General features: G+C 35.8%; 1 protein-coding gene across 2 annotated transcripts in view; it reads left to right on the forward strand.

Annotated features, from left to right (window-relative positions):
• The window catches only part of CRPPA (CDP-L-ribitol pyrophosphorylase A), a 117,772-nt gene that overhangs the window by 43,431 nt on the left and 46,712 nt on the right, over positions 1–27,629 (forward strand). For both annotated transcript variants that reach the window (XM_054191524.1, XM_054191525.1), the window contains exons 5-9: positions 6,145–6,190; positions 18,674–18,771; positions 22,250–22,339; positions 23,093–23,185; positions 26,918–27,046. In XM_054191524.1, the coding sequence (XP_054047499.1) occupies positions 6,145–6,190; positions 18,674–18,771; positions 22,250–22,339; positions 23,093–23,185; positions 26,918–27,046 (456 nt within the window). The remainder of the gene's footprint in view (positions 1–6,144; positions 6,191–18,673; positions 18,772–22,249; positions 22,340–23,092; positions 23,186–26,917; positions 27,047–27,629) is intronic.

Raw genomic sequence — 27,629 nt, forward strand, 5'->3', positions numbered from 1 at the left:
CCAACAGAAAGATCTGCAAGAAAAGTCCAGTTTACTGTTTTATGTGGCCATTAATTATGACCTTTCCCCACCCTTCGTCTTCTGTTCTTTGGGCTGAACAAGCCAAGTGCTCTCATGCCATCTTAGCAGCCCTCTGCTGGGCTTCCTCCTGTTCCTCATTGCATTATACTGGGGAGCCCAAAACTAGAAACAGTACTCCAGTGTGTTCTCAAAAGGGCTGAATATGGGGGAATAATCCCTGTATTCCCTGAAATGAAGTTACTTAATAAGTCTGCTTCCTTATTAATACAGCTCAGTCTGTTGGACTCCTTTTCTGCACTGCTTCACACCACTGACTCATGTTCAGCTTGTCCAGAAGGTCCTTTTCTGCAGAACTGTTTTCTATATTTTGGTGTCAGTATGAACTGCTGCACAGGCTTATTCTGTCCCAGATGTAGGATGCTGTGTTTGTGTTTATATTTCACAAGGTTTCTGTCAGCCCCTTTCTCTAGCCTCTCGGAATCCCTCTAAATGAGCGTTGTACCCTCGAGCATATTGAATACTCTCCCATTTGTTGTCATCTACTAGTTTGCTGAGGGCATTTCCCCTTTTCCAGGTTATTAATAAAGATGTTAGACAGTATTCTCCCCAGTATCAGCCCCTGAGGAACAGCACTAGTAACCAGCCCCCAGTTAGACTTCAGAATTGAGCTTGTGCACATCTCTGTTTTAAAAGAGAATTGTTGCAGTGTTAGTGCCACTCTGACATTGTTGGTGAAACAAAATCCTGATGCTGTTAACTTCCCAACATGTGGAACCCATTGCAGTAGCACTGGACTTTAAAGAGGCCTGTAAACACATGAAAAATGATAACACGTGAAGAGTGAATTCCTTGTAAGTGCTCGGATACTGGACAGAGAACTTTTTTAGCTGGTGGCATGCTAGAGAATATAATAGAGAAGGAGATTCAGGTAGAAAAGCTGAAAATACTGTGGACCACGTGAAAGAGTCTCAGTGTTGACAGTATGGTGCAGTGCGTGACAGTAGCAACAGCACCCATTTATGTGCAGGTACTGTGCTGCAGGTGGTACAGAGCAGCGAATATGCTATATATAGTATACACAAAGATGTTGATCCCATATCATTGAAGTACCTGTCCCTTCACATATCCTATTCACTGCCTTATTTTGTACTTAAAAGTCATTGGTGTCTTCTGTGGCTTGTGAACGCATTCAAAGTCAAAGGCATAAAAATTATGAGGTCTGTAAAATAGTAAATTGTTTCTGCCGCAAATAATCATGTCAGCTTTGAGGCTGCAGAGGAAGATGGCTTCTTCCTGCTTGAATAACACCCAGGTGTTGGTCACTCTGTACCGGGGTGTTTGGCAGGTCACTTGGGGAAGTACCATTGAAGAAGAGACCAGTTGTGCTCAGTCTGTGCAGTTTGATGAAGTGCAGAAGACTGCCAGTTTTCTCAAGTGATGCTTGCCTAAAAAATGATTAGGAGCTATTGCTGTCTGTTACTAATCACCTTTCAGAAGCACAATTGTCTTTCCTTAGCTGTCATAATAATGTAATTTGTAATATGTTGTTTTGTTTTCCTGTAAGACTTTTCAATGCTGATATAAATTATGTTTCATAAGCTAAGAGCTGATGTGCTACCAATGGCTCCAGTCTTATTTTTTTCAACAAGAGGCAAAAAGATATTCCATCCAGATAAATGAGAACTGAAATAAATAGTCATTGTTCAGCTGAGGTATCAGAGGATGTGTAACAGAAAAACTGCAGTCAGTTAACAGGTGGAGAACAGTTTCTAAAGTCCAAGTATTACAAACCAGTTTCATTCTATATGGATTTGAATCTTTAAAGAGAAGATTTGATATTTATAAGAATTCAGTTTATTTATTAGGTGCTGCATAACATTAAATGACTCAAAGCTGTGGGGAAAAGTTACTTACCTGTGCATATGTATTTTCTTCTTGAATTTACTCTAATTATTCTACAGGAGCACTGTCTACTTATAGTTCATTACAAAAAGTAACATTTCAAAGTCACTCACCCTTGAAGCTAAAGCAAGAGATAGTTTGTTTACTTTCTGGTAACAAATTACAAAATTAAAATCATTCTTTGCAGTGACAACAACCAGGCAGGAACATTCAGATTACTTCAGGGTTATAAATATTTATAAGTTTTATTATAAATGTAGTTACTATATAATTATTTATAACATATTTAGGATCAGGATGGCAAAAAAGGAAACAGAATTACACTATCAACACCACATTTTCAATTTCTCTGTCCTCAACACCTTTGAAACAAAATGACCTGAAATGTTCTGAGGCAATATCCTCTGAAAGTGTAAAACCATGTAACAGAGTGTAATTGTTGGAGTCTAATATATATGTGTGTGTATAACAGATGAAAACTGAATTGTAAGAACACTTTTAAAAGATTGATAAGCATTTAAAGACTAAATGCTGATAATGCGAAAAAATCCTCACCATTTCTAGAAACAACAGGTTATTTTCTAATCCCAGAAAAATATCCCGTACAATGGAGGTCTGTGGGATACCTTAGTATAACAGAGGGAAATACCTCATTAAACTAAAATTTGTATTTTGCACTTTGTGTATGTGCGATCATAACTGTATTGTATTTGTTTGGTAAAGGGTTGTGTTTTGCATTTAACATACAGTTTTGTAAATCTGAAATGTTCATCAAGCTACATCAGTTTGAAGGAGCCTTTTAAATATTAAATGGGAATAACTTTGGGAAACCTTTAAAAGAGCGTCTTCCTAGGTGGTGAAAAGTTGCAGTCTGACAATTGAGAGAGAAGAGCTCACAGGAAACCAAACAAGCAAACCCTTGTCTGATGATTTTGAAACGTTACTAAAGAGATACAGTAGATTGTTTATTATACAGAAAAGTAGATAAATGTTTAATAACTAAGACTATTCTGCCCTTGCCAAATAAGCAGCTGATGGTTTCATATTCTGTGATAGTGAGGTATTTGTGTTTTAGTACTTGGCCTAGCGAAATTCTGCATTGCAGCAATAATGTTCAAAACATCTTGGAACACTAGATGCTCAAGAGGACAAAATTAAAAGTAACGTTGTCACATGAAGAGAGAGAATCTGGGTAATTAGAAGCCTGTGAGTCTGATATTGAGCAACAAAACAAAAGGGTGCACTGCTACAGGCAGAATTTGATTAATCAAGAGTTAAGGGACTAATGTAATTAATGTCAACCAACATGGAATTTACCTATTTTGCGAAATTGACTTCAAGCCTTTTTTACAAGACTGTGGTCTTGGCTGATAAAGATGGTAGTACTGATACAGTGTACGATTGGCAGAAGTTTGACTTGTTACTACATGACATCTTAATTAAAAATAGGATGACTGTAATTGTACTAGTCCTAATTAAATAGATTAAAAATTGGATAACTGATATATTTCAAAACACAATTCTCACTGCGTGCAGTTCTGCAGAAACTGTTATTGTCTCTAAGCTATTTAACGTTTGTCTGATAAATTTTGCAGGCAACACAAAGATTTAAGGATGTGTAAATAAAAATGTAATTGATCAGAAGTAACCTATTGCTTGGCAAACAATTTAAACAAAAGGTGATGTTTTTCATTGCAGCCAAATATAAAGAAGTGTTTTTAGAAACAAAAATTGTAGGCCGTGTTAGAGAATTGTTCTAGGAAGACAGTGATCTTGAAAGTGGTGTAGGAATCACAGAAGACAGCAAGTTTCCACTGTGGGAAAAATACCTTATGTCAGCCATGGATACATAGACAAGAATATGAAATTAGAAAGAGTCGTTCTAGTATTGCAAGTGTATCTAGAACACTATAGTCAAATCTGGACTCAAGCACTATGCAAATGTTGATTAACAGTGAAAGTTCCAAGATCTTTCTTCCTTATTCTTTTTCCATTGTGATTTTTGCACCTCATGCGGTCTGTGAGAGCGGAGAGTGCCATCTTCCATATAGAGTGGCAGTTAAAGTATTCTTCCAGGTTGATTTGGCTAGATCTGAATTGCTTCCGGCTGGGGTGAGCCTAGAATGCAAATCTACTTTAGTGAAACTAGAGATAAAACAGTATAGCTGCTCAGAACAATAAACTGCTGTGTTGACTAGCCTTAAAAGTTGTTTAAAACAAATGCATACTAAATCCTTAGAATTAAACCAAAGGGTGTCTCTGTCGTGGTTGCTTGCCTTTTGAATAAGTCTCATCTGAATTGCAACACCTCTTAATCAACATAAGAAATTTAGAATTTGGATACCTTAAGAGAAGCTTTCGTTGGATTTAGCATCTTACTGAATATTGAAAGAGGTGTAGGGAATCCCTTCCTCCCTGACTGGTAAGTTGTGGTCACCTGTGGTAGCGGGCAGGGTTTTTCTCTCTGTCAACTTTACTATTTTCAGAAAGCTTATAGGAGTTTGTATCTGAAATTAGCTTAAACAATCACAGATTATGAAAGAAATATATATGGGAAGTGTGATATGGTCTCAGGTGATTTATTTCTCTAGAAAACCACCCTAAATGTATTTGCTGATGTCTGGCTCAGAATTTCAGAAGTGGTTTTAAAGCTTCGTTCTTAATTTTTTATTCTTCTGTGCTGTTTTCTCGAAGACTGGGCCTACTTTATGAAGTAACTTCTTTTTAAAGTCAGATTATTTAAAAATACTGTTGCATCTTAAAGAGATTGTGAACCTTAGAATATGTGACCACTTTTGACAGCGCTTGATAGTCTTGTTTCTTGAAAGGTTTTTAGATGGTAATCTGTTACAGGTTTACTGAATGTTCAGAATAAAAGCCCTCTAGAAACAGGTAATTATAAAAAAAATGTGCAACAGAATTGGTGACTCAGTGATTCTTTATCCTTAAATTTGAATTCAAGACATTGATTCTTCCCAACAATATGTAAACTCAGACACCTAAGATTTCGCAGGCTACATTCATTCTCTGGCTGCTTCCTCTGCAGGACAACCTGTGGCAAAGTGAGTTTAATCTTTAATTTTAAAAGAATATCAGTCCTTGGAGAAATGATGAGTAATGAGAAAGGTAATATTATTAATCTGTTTCTGACTATAATACACAGCTGAATTTATGAGATGGAAAGGAAAGCAGTTATAAGAATCCTTATGTTAAAATGAAATATTTACTTGGAGACTAAAATGTTAATACCTACCATAGTATGTTTCTGCTGTAAGATTTACTTTGCAGCTTTTGGAATCCTATTCAGTCCATTTCAAAAAGAAAGAAAAAAGTTATTCAGACTCTAGAGAAACAAGTGCAGAAAATCCAGTAATATTTAACATAAAAGGAAGTTACAGTAAAACCAAAGACAAATATTTAGGAGTTATTCTTATATCAGTTCATGTCACTGCATGTCATTGCAAAGACATTGCTGGCAAAGACTGTTAACGTCTTGGGTGGATGCTGTCTTTAGTTTTCTGTTATTTTATTTGCAAAGCCTAATACCATGGTGGGATTGTCAACCACCATGAGGGTGCAAAGGCAGATATGAAAGGTGTTTTTTGCAAGTACCAAGTAAATATTCAGCATCTTACTGCCCATCTAACTTGATCTGAATAACGTCTTCAAGAAGATCTTGGTGGTTTTTAATCCTCTGAAAGCTCATACAAACCCTAATGTACTCTCACTGACTCCCACTGATTAATTGGACTCTCATTAACAGTAATAGTCTTGCGCTACTGAAAAATTACACTTGTAGTAGTAAAAGAAATAACGAGGCTTCTCCCTGGCTGTCATTTTTATGATCACAAGTCCTATAAAAAATGAACCTATTTCATGATAAAATTATAGAGTAGACATACAGTTTTTAAGGAATGATGAAAATGGATGTGTGAAAATGGATACAGTGTCATGTTTTTATGATTCTTCAAAGGGTTAAAAATAGTTTAGGTTTCAAATGAGTTCTAAATAGATCTAAGTATTTAAAGAAAGGTTTCTCCAGTAATTTCTGCAACTTCTGTTCTCATGACTTGCCAGTAATATTTTACCAGAATTAAGAAAATGACAATATCATTTGTTTATGGTATTTCAAATGTAAAGGATTTCCTTCAGGGCATTGTTTTATTAGTTTTACATTCCTTCCTGCTGTGTTAAATCTAATGAGGCTTGTCTGTCCTTTAGGTGACCTACAAGCGGGATCTGTATGCAGCTGAATCGATTATTAAGGGTATGTGTTCGTCCTTGTGGCTGTCAGTTTGCATATTCCCTGAGTCAATTTAGAACCTTGTGAACTATAGTTTTAAATGTCTTTAAGAAAAGTTTTATGATAAATAAAATGTCCTTAGGCAAGTTGTTTTAACTTGTTCACTGGAATACTTATATTATGCATTATTTACCTTTATTTACTTCTCTTAGAATAGACAACCTTATAAAAAGCTGTGTGTTATAGAGTCAAACAGAGATTAATTTTGAATGGCTTTATAAGTAATAAACAATTATTTTCTTTCATGTCTAGTTCAATTGTATGTTCCATCTTTCTAATCTTAGCAGTAGATTGTAAATTAAATATTAACTCTTTAGGTCTCTTCACTCTTGTACATGCAGCAACTTGTTACCTAAATTGTTGTAGCAATTATATGATATTGAGGTATACCATTAATTTATAAATACTTTGTTGAACTGGTTTTTAACCTTTTCGTGTACTGATAACGGTGGTTTCATAGCAGTTTAACATAAAGACTAAATTTAGTCTTTATCTAGATTGACTCAATCTAAGAACAATGTAGAAAGGAAGAACTCTTAATTCTGTATAATGAGCACACTGATGGTTATTGTAAACTGATAGGCACTGATTCAGAGGACTCTTGCTTGACTCCACATTGAGAACTGAGGAATAAAAGCCCAGAAACTGATGAAGAGAAAGGGGGTTCCCTTTGGATTAAAAATATCTTTCCAGAGAAAAGATTGTGGTTCCTATGTAAGAAAAACAGAGCAAACCCCATGTCTTATTAAGCCACGGTGACTGATTGACGACTTGTTCACTTTGGTGGCTTGTGTTGTTACAAGATCCAGCACTGGTTTGGGTAAATGAGACCATGCCAAGCTCTGTCACTGTAGACAAGCTAGAAAGCTTAAAAAGAGCTCGGATATCACTATGGTATTCTGCATGCTGCTTCTGTAGACCTCCAGGAATGCAGCAAGTTTGACGTTTCTGGTTATTACAGTGGGCAAATATTGCATATTATATGCATTTCTAGAGCTACCTGACTGAATTTTTCAGTCACATATCAAGGAGATAAGGCATGAAACCTTGGGAGTTCTGGTTTTGACAGGGACTGGGCTCTCATCTCCATAGCTGTAAGCGTGGAATTTTTGTAAATCTTGTTTGGAGTAGGATTCTTAGAGGTTCCATACTCATCTAGCTTTTGAGCTTAGGATTTGCAAACGTGTTAAGGATGAGAAGGTGGCTAGGAGTAGTTGGCATGAATTTATAAAGGGGAAATTATGCCTGACCAGCCTTCTACAATGAAATGACTAGCTTGGTGGATGAGAGAAGAGCAATGGATATGGTTTGTCTTGATTTCAGCAATGCTTTTGACGCTATGTCCCATTACATTCTCGTTGACAAATTGATTAAGTACAGACTAGAAAAGTGGACAGTGAGGTGGACTGAAAACTGGCTGAACTGCTGGGCTCAAACATGAAGTCCAGCTGGAGCCCAGTCACGGTAGTCTACCCTAGAAGTCAGTGCTGGTTAAAATCTTCACTAATGATCTGATAGGGCAGAGCACACCTTCAGCAAGTCTGCAGATGATGTAAAATTGTGAGGAGAGGTTGATAGACCAGGTGGTTGTGCTGCCATTCAGAAGGACCTTGACAGGCTGGAGAAACGGGTGAACAGGAGTCTCCTGAAATTCAGCAAGGGGAAGTGCAAACTCCTGCACTTGGGAAGCAATAACCCCAGGTACCATTAGAGGCTGGGGGCTGACCAGGTAGAAGGCAGCTCTGCAGAAAAGGCCCTGCGGAGTACTGGTGGACAACAAGTTGAACAGGTGCTGGCAATGAGCCCTTATGGCAAAGGTGGCCAACTTCTACGGTAGGCAGAGTATTGCCAGCAGGTCAAGGGAGGTCTTAGCAATGTGTATAAATGCCAGATGGGATGGACTGAAGAAGATGGAGCCAGACTCTTCCTCAGTGATGTTCAGGGAAAAGAGAACAGGCAATGGGCAGAAAGTGAAATACAGAAAATTCCATTTATACATCTGAAAAGCCTGGAAATTCTTAGGATTCTCAGGTTTTTTATTATGAAGCTGGGAGATTGGAAGGGACGCTGTCTGTGCTTGATTTCCTAGGAAACATTTGTTCATCTGAGATTGACAATATGAGTATCTCTTGGCTTATAAATGCCATTTTTAACAGTTTTTATTGAGTTATTGAAAAGAATATTTCATCTCAGAAATTACTTGGTTTAATATTTTCAGAACAGTATTTTTAACTTATTCAAGCTTATGGGAAGCTTTGAAAATGGGGGTGTGATCTGACTTAAACTGGAAAAACATTTCCAAAATATGCAGTATCTCCATTTTGTCCACTTATTTTTTTGATAGCTATTGGATATTTACAAACTATATGCAAACAGAATTCATTCTGCCATTAAGAGTTTTTCACAAATAAAATCTAGATAAGTTCTTGAGTTGGCCCAGTGATTATCAAAGCATTTTATTTTAATTTTCTGGAATTCTTGTGCTCTTGGAAAAGTATCTAGTATTTTTAATTTAATTTTAAATTATCTTTACTTGGATAAAACAATTCAGTTTGAATATACAATTTAAAAGCTCAAATACTGTTATTGTGCTTGTCACATGAGCAAAATTACTCACAAGACAAAAAAGAGTTAATAGAATGAATCAGTATGCAAAAGAGGAATTTCATGGTAAAGTATGATATAAAATTAAGCAATGATTTTATCTTCTTGATGAATAGGAATTGGAACTAATATTTTACCTTGAATGATAGTTCAGTGGAAAAAAGGGGAGCTTCCAAGCTTTGAGAAGTGCAAAAGTAATTATATGAAAAAATGAAGTTCTTTTTTTCCAGTCTAAATATAGACCCCATTATACCAGTCATTTTGCTTGTCCTTACTTAACTAATGATCTGACTTGTCCCGTTGACTTAATTTCAGTCAAATCAATAAATAAGTTTTTGCAGTCAAAATGGCAGTTAAATGTTAAAAAAAAAAAAAATTACCCCCCCTTCTGAGACCCTTTTTGCATTGTCAGCATCCAGTTTATTTCATCTAGCAAGATGCAGATCTGTGCGTACCTCCATGATATGAGTTCTCTCTGAATTCCTAACTCTAATAGAGTGCGTGCATGCTTTTACAGTAGAGACTTCTTTTATCTATAATTTTAAGTATTACCTGTATAGCAGAGACTTTCAAAGGAAAATTCCCTGTGATGATAACATTAATAAGGAAATGTAGAAAGCTGATTCAGCTGCTTGGATGTGCCGTTTTGTTACAATATTTGTAAATATTTTTTGTAACAAGAATTGTTGTACTTCTGTCAGTCAAGCTTGCTGAAGCCAGTAATGCCAGCATAAAATGATGTAAATGCCATGAATCAGCTCAATGAATGTACTATGTTGATCATATCTTGACAAAAGGTTCAATACTCAAGTTGGAAAAAATCTCAGCAAACTCATCGTTCTGTGTTAACTTTGATCTTATTTTCCTTTTTCCTGTGTATTTTTCATATTTGTTTACCATGTATGTTCTCAATATTTAATGGCAATTTAGCAGTCGTTACTGGATCAAGTAGATCCATTTTCATTTCCTTGTTCCTTGGACTTAACTGTAGACTGTACTACTTTTGTAATGCAAAAGCCAATTTATTTTACTGTATCATTCAGTATTACTCAAATATTTTCAGAAGACCTTCAGGATGTGCTAAGGATGTGTAAACTTTAAAGGAAAAGAAAAATCAAAACCAGTGCTGATTTATATTTTTAAAAAGTTCTTATTCATCTTCTTGCAGTTTATTTGATCCTTTACTAGATACGTTCTTCTGTAGTGGGCAAGGAAAAAGCCAGATGGACACCTTATGTAAAATACGTTGCTTTACGTAGCTGGAGAAGGAGACAGCACCCTGCTGCCATCATCCAGTTTGCTCCTTCCTCACATGTCCCCATCATTACAGAGCAGCTCTTGTGAAGGTGGGAACTGAGTCATCACGCTTCTTGTGGGGAAACTAGAAATGAATACCATGTGAAAAAAAATGGTTTCTGTGCTCTCCCTCTGCTGCCCTCCCATCCTTATAAAGGTGACTCCTTTATTCTTTTAGTCAGTGCTAGTCTTTCTTCTTTATAGATTATTTAAAAGAAAAATAGATTTGTAATATTTTGAAACATTTTGCTTTAAAAATGTTTTTATAGTATTTTATGCTGATTTTATGTAACATATAGGCAATATCATTTCATACAGAAAATTGTAAACCTGAAACAATACTGAAACCTTCATGCAAATGAATTTTTATATTCCTGTGTATATAAGGGCTTCATTAATCTCATAGGTCATTAAAGATTAGTTATAATTTATTTGAAAAATAAGATCAATTCCAGTCATCTTTCTCTAAAAACAGCTTGGATGCAGCTTACACAAATGAAAGGAACATTCATTGAGTTTAACTATTTCTTTTTATAACGGGAGCAAAAATGCTGTAAATGACCAGTAATTCTGTTCGAACTGTTCATAGATACATATTTTACATGTGTATTTCATCATGTTATCACATTTTTTGTTTTCACTAAAGCCAATACAATGTTTTCCAGCTGTTGGTTATGATAAAAATCTATAATGTAGCTTAAAGTAAAAATGAAGATTTGTATGGCGGTAGATCAGGCTAATCCCTTAATTGATCTTTACTTCTCTAATGTTCTGTTACTATGGCAGCATGCAATATGTCAGCCTCAGTAACCACAGTAGTCTTTTATTATGCCTGGTCTGTATGAAAGACTGTACTTCAAGTTCCTTGAAGTTTATGTTTGCTCTTTGCTGCATTGCATGATTTCAGGACGGGAAAGCCTTACATATTCTTTACTCCTTATCACCTGATACTCCATATCACATGCAAGCAGTGTGATAAGAGTCCTCCATAGCTAATTAGGACGCCCCATAACAGATTTATCTTACATAATTGGTTATCTTTAATGAGGTTTTGAATAGACACTGTTAGCACTCCAAGTCTGCAATTTGAAGGTTGTGCCTTACCTATTCTATGCCCTACAAAAGGCTTCAAATACCAGATCTTCAGATGGATATAACATGACTTATTTTTATAGTGGACAGTTGCACCATGTAAATTAATATTAGGTCAGCTTTTTATTCACAGTTCATGCCACACTTAAAGAAAGCATATTTAAGGGGAGAATATATTTTTTGACCTATTGAGTGTCGTCCTGTTGTACCTCCATGTTGCATCATTCAGTCTCATGGTTGTTGTTAGCTTTACAAAAGTAGTCTTAATAGCTATGTTCTACTGTTTGTGCTGTGCCTATGGGAAACCTTCAAGGACAGACCACCTTCCAGAATGGCAACCATCCTACAAGCCAAGGCATGCTCAGTTAGGCCTTTCCTACTATCTGAATAATGGACTGTATCACAGCGTCTGCTTTTCTTGAGAGTTCAGAACCCACTACGCGGTGCTATAGGAAGTGCTCCTACTTGTCGTTACCCTTTTGTGTTTTCTTGCACAACTTAGGTAGCTGTCTGCTGTGTGGTAGCTACTCACTGCTGTTTGTGAGCTTCCGTCTTGGAGACCTGCTGGTGTTATGGAAGAGTGTTACAGAGACTGATGGAGAAGCAAACTCTGCAAGAAAGTGGCAGTTTCCACGCAATGTTTCTTCTGAGGATTTCAGTAACAGTCTCTGGAGAGAGGAAGGACCTTCTGCTGATTCTGAGCGCTCTAGAGATACAAACCTGTCTAGCAGAAATCCCCATTGTACTAGTGTGCTGTTCGTGGCTCGCACGAGACCCGTGTGCTTGTGGAGTTTTGCATACTGTTCCCCCTTAAAGGCATCCTCAGGGATGGGTTTTCTGGGTATCTACCTCCTCCTTTCCCTTTTCCCTTTCCCTTCTTTGGGATGTTGATGAGATGCCAGGAGCTCCAGAAAGCAATACCTGCCTTCCCATATGGAATTTACTATCTTTTGCCTTGTTAAGACCCCTTTCTTGGCTGTAACCTTGCTGAGCATAGCTGTCAGCGATCTTTCCTACCTATATGGAGGAAAGGGTGCCTCTTCCTAACACTGTGTATCACTTTGCGTATAAATGGTGTTACCCATGGGACAGTGGTCTACTTTATGGCTCTTTGTGTCAAGTTGTTGAAGAGGACACAGGACTGAAATGCAGCATTATGCACTGGATAGTACAGCCCTGTATCACATACTTGGGTAGATTGAGACGTCAGGTTCAGGCCCTGTAGAGTGTCTGAAGGGGAAGTCCTGCATGACACTGTAAGGCTGTGTTGCAAGGCTCTTGGCATGCCACATGTCCTCTGGAGATGTCCCAGAAGCTAAATGTATGGCCTGGGAGGGTATAAGGTACTAAGGGCCCTGGCCTCACACGGGCTCCCTGCTACTGTTCAAGTCTTCACAACTGATTTCTTTATTATTAAGTGATCCAATTTACTTTGCTGGATGCACATATTATTGCTGGATGAATTTGAGCATACATATTTAATTTTATGACCACAGTTCCAAATTTCAGGTCATCGGCCAGATCTATTTATTAGTGACTGAAACTTGGTTTCCTTCGACTTCAGAGAATGACAGTTATCTTTTCTGTTAACCTGCTTGTTTTATTTACAAAATCCATTTAAGCTATATTAAAAATATTTGACTTAATGAGAATTATTCAGCCAACTTTTTCCTTTCTGGTTTCAAATAGTATTTTTTTTGCTTTGAATTATGAACTTCAACAGATCTTTAATTCCTTAATTTTTATGCTGGAAATTAAGGTTACACTTGTACCTATAGACAGCTTTGCTAAGGAACATGTTCCTGGTGATTCAGTTTGACATATTATTTTGCTGTCCTGTTTATTTTTGAGGACTTCTGCATTTCTGTTTCTTGTCCATATATATATAATTTTATATATATATATAATATATATATATTTAATATCAATTAAATTATAATTCTGTAATTAATTAGATACAAGAAAAATTATTATGGTAATATGTGTTTGGTAATTAAATGATGTCTGAAAAAGTAAAATTAATCATTGGTTATGAGACTGTTTCTATAGTGTGCTATGTTACAAATGTAATTCTACCTATGTAACAAGTCCCAAATGTTTCATAGAAGCACAGCTAGATTTTAACTGCTGGCCTAATGAGAGGTCGTAACTGACAAATTTCAGCTTGCTGAACTTGACGCAGGTGGAAGTATGAAAAACATACATGCATGCATACATTTTCGTACTGTAGTTATTTATATGTATATATAGTATTCATATTCAAGGCAATGCAAAGAAACACTTCACTAACATAAATAGACTAATGAGTTATTTATCTTTTGAGACTGTTTTCTTAAAACGTGTCTTATTAATTTGCTTACTTCCTCAAGTCTCTTTTACTACAACTATATTATGAAAGTCTGAGTCCTAATATCATGTGTTTTATAAACAGTAAATTTAATGCTTTTCTTTAGTTAAGCAGGTATGAACTTGTAGAGTATGCAGACAAGGTGGCACACGCCTATTTTTAATAGTCTTGAAGTAAGAAAACATCATCTTACAATAAGGGTGACTCATCTAGAAATGTAGTTAAGATCAGACTAATACAAAACATCCTAAAAAATTTCCATTAGGGCTACTGCCCTCAGGGTAGGTATCTTTGAACTCCAGTTCCAACATGTAAACTTTAAATGGTGCGTCTCAGTAGAACTTTGTAACTTAGAGTTTTGCTCTCTCTCCTCCTCATTTCTCTTTTCTTAACGGCCCTTTTTCTGCAGTAACTTTATCACAAGAACGTGTGTTTGCAGATCGGATATTTTGCTCTCACATTTGGCTTAATAAGTATCTGCTGATGTAGATAGAATTATATTTTGGAAGTGCCAAGTAAAATATCATAATGCCTTCAAACTGTTTGTGACTTTTGGGAGCTACATAGTATATTTTATGTTATATGAAGAACCCACGTGACTTTTTATTAAAAAAAAATTGACATAAGTGTCAATTGTGTATGAAAGGACAGACGTCTTACTTGAGGTTGGCTGCAGTTTCATACTCATTAACCAGTGGCTGTTCTCTGCTGTGAGGCAAAGAAATGGACTGGCAGGTGGGGAGGTACTCCTGAGAATAGTTTTGTCAGGTGAAAACAACCCTCTTCCTTGTCTTCTACCACAAAATCTTCCTCTCTTGCTTGTATGCTAATATTGGTAGGGGCAGTGTCAAAGTCGGCTTTTGGTTTTTGTGGCTACAGAGAAATTTGGAATGAATAAACAAAATTGGTAGATATTTTTGGTTACCTATGTTATACGAATAACAATTTTGATTTGTTCTGTTGAGCATGGATGAAAAAAAATCTGGCAGTACTTGTGTCATTTTTCTTGTGTTTACAGTGGTAGAAACATCTCTGTTATGAGATACTAAACATGCCAGGGAGAACCATACTGAATTTCCAGAGCAGTTGAGCCATTGCTGTGTAGAAAGTGAAAATGGAATGTCGATAAATTAATTTACTATTTTGAATTCACTGCAAACTTCAAAAGTGTTTTGATGAATAGGATGTGCTTCCAAAATAGTAGGAATTGTAATGACAGCCCAAGAATGGCATGGTATGAACATATGTTTACAAAAACAAATGTATGTATACATATATATGTGCAATTAAGAGAAAAAATTTACATCTGTAGGCTAAAATCTGTTTACCACTCAGACACATTTTTATTCTTATGATATTAATTCCCTAGGATATGATATTTATGATCCTTATTCAAAGTACTATTTTAATTGCTGCTTGTTTGTGGCATGCTTTTCAAGGTAAACTTTTAAGTGAGTTGTTAGAGTACACTTAATACATTATCTAACAAAGGTAGTTCCATAAACATGCACACATTTTAATTTATAATTTTGGGTGAGATCCTAGGATAAAGACTGTAACAGGTGTTACTGAATAATAATGTGATCTAAAGCTTTAGGATATCAAAGAAGGGCACAGAAAAATTGAAAATGAATTTTTCTGCTGGAAAGAGAAGAAAGTTTAATGGAACGAATTCTGAAATCCTGTTTCCACTTTATCTTTAATGAAGAAAATTCCTACCCCTTTTCTGATAGAGAAATTTAATGTTTAACCTAACAGAATTAGATAGTGTAAAGTTTTAACTATTTTTCATTTTATGCAAAAAATATGCTCTGAGTGGATGTTAAATGTGATGCATTATGGGAAGGGTTACTCCATAATCAGGTACAGCTGGAAAGAAGCTGAGAGTAATTGGAAGATGTGTATTGGGAAGAGGAGGTTTCCAGGGAAATGCTGAGCTTAAAGTAAGTAGAAGAAGCGGGAGCCAAAGCAAGAGAGAGATTTTGATAGGAAAGGAGGACAAAAATTAAAATGTTAGGCAGATGGCAAGGAAGGTATGGCATGAAAGTAGGGAAGAAAAGTAAAACAGTGGTGCATGGTGGGAGGACAACAGGTAACAGGCAAAACCAAGGGAGGTTCCAGCTCAATAACAGGAAAAACTCTTTCACCATGAGGACAATCAAGCAGGGAACAGGTTGCCTGGAGAGGTTGTTCAGCCTCTGGCTTCAAAGGCTTTCAAGAGCCTGGGGGGCATAGGGATGAACGATCAGGCCTGACCTCATGGGTGGTTCTGCTTTGAGCAGGGCCTCCTGAGGTCCCTTACAGCCTGAATTATCCAACAGTCTGATGGAAAACAAAATTTTGTTAGCTGAGTATTAAAATTCCTTATGACATGACCATGACATGGCTTTCCAGCACGACTGTTTGATTCACCCAGACTTCTGAAAACAGGGAATGAAATGCTGCACACAGCTTTGCCAACAGTCAGCAAAACTCATGATACCTGTGGGATTTGGGAGCCAGTGCCCCAGCTGCCCTCACTGGGCTCAGGGTGATTACGCTGAGTGACAGAGAGCTCCATCAGCCCAACAGAAGTGGGACACAGGGAGACCCAGGGAGGAAGGCTCCAGTCGGCCTTCCTTCCCACCATGCAGCAAAGGTGCAGACCATCTCAATGAACGTGAAGATTCTTTTGGCCACTTGAAACAGTTGGTATTTAAATTGAAACTGAGTTTTAAACCTCAGCTAGAACAGCACAGTTGCTTTGCTATAATGATTGTATAAATTATGATTTCCCAGACTTCCTTTATAAATTTTTCTTGATCATATATAAGCACACAGCATCTTTTCAATGTGTATATTATCATTACTTTCATTTTTTCTTCCTTTATCAATAGACTTCCCCTCGAACATTGCCTTCCTCCTCCAGATTAAAAATACGTTTTTTCACACTCCATTCAACTTTGCTTTCTTCTTTAGAAAATTCAATCTGCAAATCTTGGTCGCCTTTTTTATAGTCTTCTCTGCTTTCTCGTTTACATTACAGGAAGTTAGAGGTTTAAGGGGACTGGGAGAGGAGTGAGATGGGCTTTTATAGTTGCAGTCTTTGAGCAGCCTCTTGTGAGGTTACTTTTGACACTTGCTGTTGATAACTGACTTCTTTTTAAAAAGAACTGTCTGAGGGTAAGTTGTGGTGCCTTTTTGGATTCCACAGCCTTCTTCCACATGTGGATTTTTGTAATGGCTCCAATCTGACCTTCTTCATTAAATTACTTAGTTCCATAGAATCTGAGTTCTTGAAATCTGATATGCCAGTCTGGTTTATTATGTACATCTATCTTGTATCCGCAGTGTATCTGCATTCCGTGTACAGTACTAAATTCAAGTGGCTCTTGCTCTCTGATTTCAATCTACCACCAGTTTCTTTCTGCTGATAAGAAATTAATTCAATATGTTTCCCATTGACCCATTTTTGAGACTGTAAAGTTATTCTCTATTAAGTAGAAGCCAACTTTGATGCATCTTAAGTATATTTTTTTGCCCAGTGAATCTATGGGAAGATAATTTCTCCCACAGTTGTGGTATCCTGTGATTTCCAGTCCTGTGAGAACTGGCCGTGCATTTTTTTAATTCTCACTTTCATCTGGTTGTAATGGTTTATAAGCAGATGTTTATTGTTCTCTTTCTTCCCCCCTCCCCATTCTTGCTAACTTAATACAAAGCCAGTTGCCACCACTATTTTCATTGTCATTTTATAAATATTGGACATAACAAATGCCCATGATTTATAAAATCATTGTAGTATCTTTTGGGGTCCTCTGTGGTCAATTCACTTTTCCTGCTCACAAAAAATTATTTTTAAAAATCACAAGTCACTTTCCAATAATGTTAACTCTGCAGCAGCTTTAAAATTAATTTTCAGATCTGTATGTCTATTTTTGTAATGAAGTCTTTGAGTTTACAATAGAAAGTGAGATGTTTACTTGAATAATGCATCTGATTTAACTTATTGTGTGGTATGTAATTATAAAAAAACCTTTCCACATGCAACAAATATGTATCTCTATATTCAGACTTGTTTGAAGAACAGTTAGGCCATATTTTTATAATTTCTTTTGTGTCTTTCACTACTAATTTATTTGTGGTGGTGTATCCCTGAAGTCTCATTGAAGTCTGCTTTAAATATAATTTAGATTTATGAAATTTCTATCTGCTTATGGAATGGCTACCCCAAAGATGTTGGAAATCTTCTGTTTTGGTCTGCATATTAATTCAACATCTAAAGGATAAAATCCTGAATTAGAAGTGAGAGTTCCAGACTTGGATTATTTTTATTTGTTTGCTTAAAGAAAGGATAATGCTCACTGAATCTTGAAACTGTAGTCAATAACAAGAGAGAATATTAATTTTCTGAAATATTTGCTTTATGGAGTGGATCAGGCAATAACTTGAAACTATTGTTCTTGGTATCAACAAGATTATTTTTTTTTTCCCTCACCAGTAAAAGGTCTAAGATGATCCCTCTGCCAAGATCTTTGTCAATGACTGCATTTTTTTTTATATTGAGGTGAACAGTTATATCTGCTGCTTCTCTTAACAGTATCTTCAGTACTTTTTTCTTTTTTTTTTTTCATGTGTTATGTAGTATATATTGTTGGGAAGAGGATTTATATTATCTGGTGTCTCCTGGGTTTTTTTGCTTTTCTCAGTATTGCTTACACGGCATTTAGTGATCTGTTTAAGTGATAAGTAGTATGAAGATTTCAAAAAGTTATTTTCTTGGTTGTCATCTGGTGTCAGTAATATGGACCTGAACAAATACCTTTTCATAGAAGTCCCGTATTTACGTGGGCTTTGGGGACAGGCCTTATGTCATGTTTCATGTTGTACAAAATCATATAAAATATACTATGAATTTTATATTTGGGATTGTATATTTATGTTATATAAATTATGTCGTTATAGTAACTGTGCCTTGAAATAAGTTGTCTTAAAATTAAATTTGCAGCTGTTGAAAAGGTTCTGTCAAGAGACAGCATTGTTATGAATTAAAGGTAATGTTTAGAAGATCAGTAATTTTGATTGATTTATCTTTGCATGAAATACTAAGGTTTTTTTCTTGATCACAGACAACCTATCACAACAAGTTTGTGTTATTACCGATGTAAAGGAAGTGGTTGCACAAGTAGGTTCTCTCCTTCATGAATCTCTGCAAAGCCAAATAAAAGTAAGTGCAACTCTGTGTCTGTAAACTGTATGATTAATTTAATGTTTCTGGTAGCCACAACTCTTAACAAATGGTCTAAATAATGTGAATACAGAAACAGACCTCCAGTGTCACTGCAGTATTTATAACAGGGGATTAACACCAGGTGTGGGAGTAACCAAGAGAGAAGCATCTTCTGCCCAATTATGCTGTAGAGGGAGATCTTACAGATCCTCTTAAAATGTATATATTAGATTAGAGGAGAAATTGGATCCAGACAACAGAGAGGCCATTTTCTTTAGATTTTATGAATTCACTAAACTCGAATTGTTACAAATATGTTACAGAGGAAATGCTTTTGTTGCTTTGAAGTCTGCAATAAAGTCTGAAACAATTAAAGAGTAAATTGTATTCCTGCAGAGCTACAAATGCAAAGTGAAATTAATCAGACTTTTTGCAGAGAGATAGGGGTACGTGTCGCACATAGCGAATGCTCGTTGAAGCCTTTGGTGGACGATATTGATGGAATTTTCTATTGGCATTTAACTGCCTTTTCCTTTGTCATTCCTACTAATAGAACTATCACATATTTTAATTTTCCCAAAGGTGCTTAATATTTGGTAATTGCGTAAGTCTTGACTGATCTTGTGGTGATTCTTAATTATATGTTATGTGATGCTATTACATCTTTCTATTACCCAGAGAAACAGACAGGGAATAGCTGTTCAAAAATACAGGTTTCCTGATTTGCGTGATGTTACTTCTTAATAGTTTTATTCAGGTCTGTTGGTCTCCATTGTGTGCTTAGTTAATAGTAGAATGTTCTTCTGTAGCAAACTGTATTGCCATTTTCTATCTAGAAATGTCATTTGGCATTATACTTAGAGATTTTCTTTGGAAAGAATTGTATTTAGTATGGAAAATCATGCTTTATTAGATATCTACATTTAAAAGTGCAAAACTGAATTTTGCAGAATTGAATAAGATGTTTTCTTGTCTGAATAGCTGTATAATGGAGCAGAAGTATGTTTCCATTTCACTGGAACCAGATCTGTTGCTAGTTTTCCTTTTTTCTCTCCATTTAAAATATTACTGCAATTACTGGAAAGGCACCACTTACCCATATTAGAAAAAAAAAAGTACTTCTTTAAATATTAACATATCTATATCTATATATTATGCTTGCATATAACCACTATAACCATACTATGAGAAACACTTCCAAGCCTACTGGAAAAAAAGTCAAAGAATGCATTATGTTCAATCAGCCAACACTGTGACTCCAAGCTTAGCAACCTCAAATCAGACTGGGACCAAAACTGTTTAAAATCTACAACATATTTCCAACTTTTCATTGTGAGCCTGGTTAACTGTTGGGTTGGTCGTGCACCTGAACCTATGGTGCATTTGAATAAAATACACATAAAATGACCACAAACAAGGTAATGAGGGTGTAAAGTGAAGGGATTCCTACTGATACGGGACTGAATTGTTTTGGTGGCTGTATTAGATCTGTTTATTTGGTTGATGATCCATGTTTTCTTTCATCGTAATTAAATTGATAGTTAAATTTTTCTTCAGCACGTTCAAAATGTTCCTGCAAAGTGACACCTACCAAAGAACTCCATCAAGATCCCAGTCTTGTATTGTTCCTTGAGACGTCCATAGTCATGCGTTTTATCAAGCCTTAAATTGAAAAGTAATATTTATGTATTGTCTTGGTTTTAAACAGTAAAATCTGAGAGTTAATTTTTAAGCTTAGCAATATGCAGAACTTCTAAATTTGAAGCACCTTAGAGAGTATGTATCTGGTGTATGATTTCTCAAGAGAAGCACAGTAACCTTGTGAGAGAGAGATTTGTCTCCGTGCGACATGATAGTTATTTTAAGCACGTTAAACGTACCACACTGAAAGCTGGGCCTTTTGAAAGGACTAATGGGAGGGTAATTGAGCTAAATAAGACACTAATTGGGGATCGTTCAGTAGAGTACATATTATCTGAAATTTAAGCTAATTATGGTCAATATTTTAACATTTTAGATGTTAAACTCTAGTTGTCCAAGTTAAATCAAAACTCCAATACACGAAATTAATTTTTAAATGTTTAGGAATACTTAAGCATCATCTGTTGTAATATCTCGAGGAAAAAAAAACTCTAGGCTTTCTCCCTTGAGTCATGTTCCATTTACCTTCTGAAAAGACTCTGGCATGCAAAATGCTCCTGTTCATCTAAGTCTGTGCAAGGTTGTGAAGGTACTGGGGATTTCTGACTTGACGTCTGCAGAAGTTCAAGCCAGAAGAGCCATGGAGTATTGCATTTTAAAAGTGTTTTAAGTAATTCTTGCCTTCTGTGATTTTTGTTTTTTTAAATCTCTTTAAAATACTAAACGTCAACTATTTGGGACTGCGTTACCAAATTTTCAGCCCAGAATGTTTCTAAAATCTTTATTGCATAAATATCAACTTTGGGCCTTCAAATCACCTTCCTTTGCAAACAAGTTAGATCCCCAAGTATTACAGAAATAAACAAATCAGCTTTAGATAACAGTGCAAAGCCTTTTTAAAATTTTTTTTTTGGTGCTTCTGTTGGACTGTGGATTAAGTGACATTTTGAGGGAAAACAGCAGTGTATTGCTTCTGTTGTTTGCTGCTATATGTAATATGTCTTCTGGGCTCATTTGAGCACTGGAACAGTGAGGTTTGCTGGTTTGATAGAAGCAATATGAGGATTTTTTTCTGGCCTTTTTTTCAACTTTTTACAATTGTCTTCAAAGTGTTATCTTCTCTCAGGAAACAAATTCCCCTTCCACTACCTGCTTTGCTGCTTTACTTAAGGCAATCCTGAAGATATAATGTAGTAGAATCTACTTTCTGTTTTAATTAGCATAAGATAATTTCTTAGCTGGTGTTAAACATTGCAAAATAAGTATGTCTGTGATCTATTTTAAAGTATTCATTGAGGAAATGCTTTTCAGGAGAAATTCTAAACGAGTCTCACCATACGCAGAATCTTAGAACACCTGTTCATACATACTGCATTTATGTTTTTTGGTTGCATGGAGACAATATATATATGTATTTGAACATTATAGATATTTTATCAGAATTAGAGGTCTAAAATCATTATATCGCCTTGGTCCTATGAACAGTGTTTCATTGCTGGGAGCAGTTGAACATCCTAACACAGGCAGCAGGGCTGGTGTCTGATAGTTCCAGGGCTGGTGTCTGATAGTTCCAGGGCTGTTTCTGGAGTGGCTCCCCCTCGCAGTACGCTTCAGCGAAAACCTGCAGAAAAGTCTGCGAGGTGTTGGACTCCATGTTGCACTGTTGAGTCACTTGAAAATTTGAGCAGTTTTTCATTCTCATAGCAGAAATAATAATTGCCAGTTTTAAATCATTTGGATGAAAAAACTCTGCCATAATGGTGGAAACTTTAGCAGATAGTTAAGGCTGAAGTCAATTTTGTGATATAGTAATTTTTATCTTTTTTTAAATCAGGTTGAAGCTATGTCAGCATCTCTAAGCAAAAATGATAGCCATCTACAAAACATCCTTTCAGGACACTGCTACAATTTTGTTTGCGTAAATGTGAGTAGTAAGGATACATGCTTTTAGTTTTGCACTTAAGCTTATTAGTAATGGTAAATAATAATTACATATTTGAACAATGAGTTGTTTGTTATTTCTGTCCTCTTGGTGTATCCATTGCGATGTTTGGTGTTTCTGATGTGCATCAAACTAGACCTTTGAGATACTGGTCCGTTCTTTCTCTCCTGGTTCTGCACTTCCATCAGTATGTTGTTAAATCAGCCATGAGTTCTTGAACGAGAGGGGCGCAACTGAAAGTAGTTTAAAATTTCCTTTCGTAGATTTTTGTACTGAAGTGAATTGTCTCATGAAGAGCTATAGAGCTATGTCATACGTGTCGTCATCTAACTGTGCATTGCTACCATCGTCTGCATTAGTGTTTCCCATTCTGGACACGTGCCTGCCATGCAGTCTGTACTTGGGTCCCTGTGTGGGAACAGGAAGGTTTTAGATGAATCATATCTGAAACCAGTCAAGACCCTTAAGCTCGTTTTTTATATATTTTTATATGTATATGTTTGTATATATGTATATTTCTCAAGGGCAATGTCATTAATCTCACTTTTTTTCCAATAACTATGACTTTACCAGACAAAAGCATTACAAATGTATTAAAACCAACCAACCAAATTAAAAGCCCCAAAACCAAAAAACGATGTATCTTTTTTTGGTAAATAACAAATCTTTGAATTCCATTTTTATGAAACCATTGTTTGATGTTTTCAGTAATTCTAAACATTTATTTTCATTTAGGATAAAAAGTGTGCCATTCAAGAAACCCAACAACTTGTGGATGTGTTGGAAAAATCAAATATTCCTCTCTTATACCCAGTTGTCCTTATTTTGGTAGGTAACTCCTGTAAGTTACTATAGGAAGCATCTAGTGAAATAGTTTAAAACGTTGGACTAGTTTTAAACTATTTCAAGAGATTGAATCCTAGAATCATCTAGGTTGGAAGGGACATTTAAGATCATCGAGTCCAACCGTTAACTTAATACTGCCGAAACCACCACTAAACCATGTCCCTGAGCACCATGCCTGCCCATCTTTTACATACCTCCAGGGACGGCAATTCCGAGATTCTGCTAGCTCTGAATAAAATTGTAAAATTTAACTGTAAATTGGACTGTAAAGAGCATCATTCGCACTTCAGCAAATGTACTTCATGCTGTCAGGAAACAAACCAACACTAGCACATGACAATTTATTAGTTATATATTTCTGTAAAAAAACTCATTGTGGCTAGTCATCTTGAACTGTTAACTCCTGCTTTGCTGTTGTGCTCCATCTCTGCTGTGGATGCTGCAAATGATGTACTCTGCTTGAATGTTCAGAATTGAAACATAATTAAGTAGCTTTATTTTTTTCTATGGTGTGTGGTTTATTCAAAGTTTTAAAATTATTGTTGCTTTTCTGGTGGAAGTATTAAAAATGAACTTTGAAGTACTTTGGAATATAACTTTAATATGTACTGTACTTATCGAGATGTTCTATGAGTGAAGAATCTATTCTGGTAGAATTTTTAAAGCATTTCTGTCTGTTAAATTTCATGGGTGTGCAGATAAAGTTAGATATGTTAATCAACTAGGTAATACTACAGTGTTAAAAGCATGCTTCTTTTGTACCCAATTCATAGCTCATCTCAACCCTGGACTTTGAATTTCAGTGCTTTTTTAGTGTGACACATGGAATGTGAGAGCTTTGTTTTAATAATTGTAGCTATAAACATTCTGGACATAATATTTCCTGAGAAATAGGTATGCATGCAAATAATGCATACACAAGCTCACCATAAAGCTCAGGTTCTGCCCCTAAGATACTAGCTCTGGAAGTCATTGTAGAATCCAGCACCATTTTTAATGAAAGTGTACTTGCTTGAGCAGCCTGCAGCATGCACAAATTATTTAGGTGGACACCTTTTCAGATAGCCTCAGGAGAAAAGGATGTGTTTAAACCCTTTACTGTACTCCAGATCCCTCAGTTGTTCCTTGAAATTTCCCAAAACTAGACAGTTGGAGAAAAGTCTTTTAACTAGGTAGGTGGAAGCAGTTGCTAACATTTAAAACATAGATACGCATACATTTGTTAAAAGTATCTTTAAAAAATGAAGTATTCTAACTATGAAAAGGCATTTCATGCTACACCTTCAAATTTTATGGAGTTACCACGCTACCTTTTAGAAATACAAGAAGGAAAACATAGGAGAACTGGAAAGTATGTTTTAAATGACTGAAGAATTAGCTAAACAAATCATTGACTCATATTAATTACTGGGAACTACTTAAGTCCTTTAAACTTCCAATCCTTGAAACTCATTACAGATGGTATGGCTGGGGGACAGAATCTTCCTTTAGTAGTCTTTAATTAAATTCAGTGTTGGGTGCCCGCTTCACTAAGGCTTATGTGTGGGATTCTCTTCAGCTTTGTTCTTTGCTACATTCTTCATTTAACATAAAACCTGAACGCATTGTTACTGAAAAAGTCCTGTAAGACACTCTCTTTTGATGTAAAGGGCACATTAATATTTCTCAGGCAAACATGACTCAGAATTTTAAGCAATATGATGACATTTAAATGCATAGGGTTTAGGTACTAGCTGTATGAGAAACATTATTCTTTTCCACTCTCAAAAGTAAAACTGTTCCTGGTAGTGAAAAATTGAAAGGATAAATGAGGAGAACAGCTAACTGCTTCCATTCTAACCTCATAATCAGGAGCAGTCTAATGTAGACTTTTGTGTAATTGGAACGTTCTTGTCTATTCTTCGATTTCAGGACGTGTAACTTTATCGTGACAATCTGATAATTAAGAGAATCAGTTTTATTTTTCCTTCTGATATTCAGCTTCTTTAGTTGTAAAAATGACAGGTGTTGTTATTGTGCCAGATTGTCTGTTTAACCAGCCTGGGGAGAATTATCCCAGCAAAAGGATGAGCTTGCACTAGAAATGATGATTTCTGTCCATATTCCCGCCTATAAATTGCCACAGATTTCAAAAGTCTATTCTTTATCCTGGAGTTTTTTCTGGCATCTGCAAGTTGAAGCAGCAATTGGACTATTGTATCTGGACATAGCAGAAAAGGGAAGATTAATGTTACAGGAGAAATAGGAAGCAGAGAGGTAAACTTCATTCTGTTATTTGTCTGTATCAAACCAGTATCCTCTCCAACTCTGCTATAACCAGAAGAATCATTTTCTTAAACTGACATTACTTTTTCTGAGTAATACATGTTCATGTTTGTAGGCACTATGGATAGATACGATTTTTATTTTGTTGTTATTACTTAAGGTTAGAAAGAAGGGAATGGTACTCCTTCAGCTCTGTAGTTGCCATTATTTGCATTTCAGTACAAAAGTAGGTTTGAGAAAAATCTCTTTTTAAAGCTGTGGAACAGGTTAATGGTAAACAGGTGTTAGGTTGTGTTCTTTCAAAATAATAGGTTTTAAAATTTCTTCTAAATAGCTGTAAATAAGCAGTACTTAGCCTTGTTTTGGGTAAAAAATAACAAGATAATAAGTGGTTGAAAATTAATCTCTGCCTGTGTAGTAGAAGACAATAGCTTTCCTCCTGGCGAATATAGACTGAGACAGTAAACAGCTTTTTAAAAAGTGTTACAAGGGAAAAATGAGTAAAAACCTATTACTGTCAGGATAAATTGAACATAAGGTACAAAGGGAACTTGGATTAATTTTCCCAAGCACAGAACTTGGGGCTACCTCTATACTCCTACCTCTCCGTAGTACTTACAGTTGAGTTTTATATCGAAGGAATCATTCAGCCAGAAAAATATTTTCTCTTTCTTTTAAGGGGAAAGGTAATTCTGCTATTAATAGATACTGAAACTTTATATGTACAAAGCAGCATCCTTAATTTTGATTTCTGCAGTTAATAGAACCTTTGTAAAGTAAACTGATTAAACTGGGGAACACGTAAGCCTTGGGAAAGGGTTGAGTTTGTTGATACCTCCCTGGAGATACCAGTTCAGGTCCTGTGAGACCCACCATGTTTGTGCAGCATCCCTGCTGGACGTGAGACCTGCCTTTCCCTGCCCCAGACCCCGGGACAGTCATAGCCCTGCCTTCTTTTGAAGTAGATTCTGGTTTTTAAACTTGAAGCATTATCTTGAAATTAATGCAATTTAGGCAACTAATATGCTGTACTGAAGAGGTAGTAAATTCAAAATAAATCTTAAAAGAATGCAGTTCCATTTTGAAAACCTTTCAGATGATTAGGAACAACACCTGTATTTCTCTAGTATCCTGATAGTAAAAAAAACCAATAAATCTGTGAAAGCTAGAGCTTACCAAAGAATGTTGTTCATTTTCTGATTTAATGAAATATTTTTAATATGCAGTTAGAACGTTGTGTTCTCATGTGTTCTGATGTATTGGTTTCACTGTGCTTTGAAGAGAAATAACTTTCATGTCATTAAATATATAAGTAGTGGAATTTAATAATAACAGAAGCTGACTAAGAAAAACCCTTGTTAGCTTGTAAATAAGGTACTAAAAATTGGCAGTCTAAAATAACACACTATGGATCTTTTTTTCTTTTTTTTCGTATTGGTTCCTTTGCAGGTGTACTTGGATGTTTCAGAAAATATTTCTTTCAGCATTGGGATGGAAGAACTAACTAGGATCAAGAAATTTGCAAGAGAATTGAAAAAGAAAAATATTTTGGTTTATGGTCTCCTTATCCAATATAAGGTATGTAATTCTTTTTCTATGTTCCAATTATCTTCTTTTGTGATTTATATGATTAATGGTAGAATCTTCATTTCAAACAAAATCAAAGGGAAAAAATATGACATGAAAAAGATTTTTTTGGAATATTCTTGCCTGTTCTTGTTCAAGATCCAGAAGAGCCTCTAGTTACAGGCAAAAATGTAAGCATTTTGATTAGAGAAGAATAAATTGTAAACATTTTTTAGCAGTACATGGAAATGTCAGGGCCCTTTTTCTTTTTGCTCTTCTGCTTTGAAATTTGCTTTTGCAGCATTAAAAAAGTAAAAAATAGTAAAAGTACATTTGATCAGTGGTTCTGCAGAATTTTAAATTCCTCATCAAGACAGTGTTTGGTATGACAGAAAGGGCATGGCAGAGAGGTGTTGAAACAAACAGTGTCCATGTCTGCAATAGCTGAAAATTGCCTCAGCTGGAGGCAGAACGGGTTTGGACTCACAAAAGCTGTTCAAAATAAACCATTTTGCCTTGGAAACATGTTCTGCCAAACAGAAAAACAGGCTGCTTTGCCTCCAGTGCAGATACAGTCTTTGCAGCTTCTTAATTT

The sequence above is a fragment of the Rissa tridactyla genome, chromosome 2 (genome assembly GCF_028500815.1).
Source record: "Rissa tridactyla isolate bRisTri1 chromosome 2, bRisTri1.patW.cur.20221130, whole genome shotgun sequence".
In the NCBI taxonomy this organism is placed as follows: domain Eukaryota; kingdom Metazoa; phylum Chordata; class Aves; order Charadriiformes; family Laridae; genus Rissa; species Rissa tridactyla.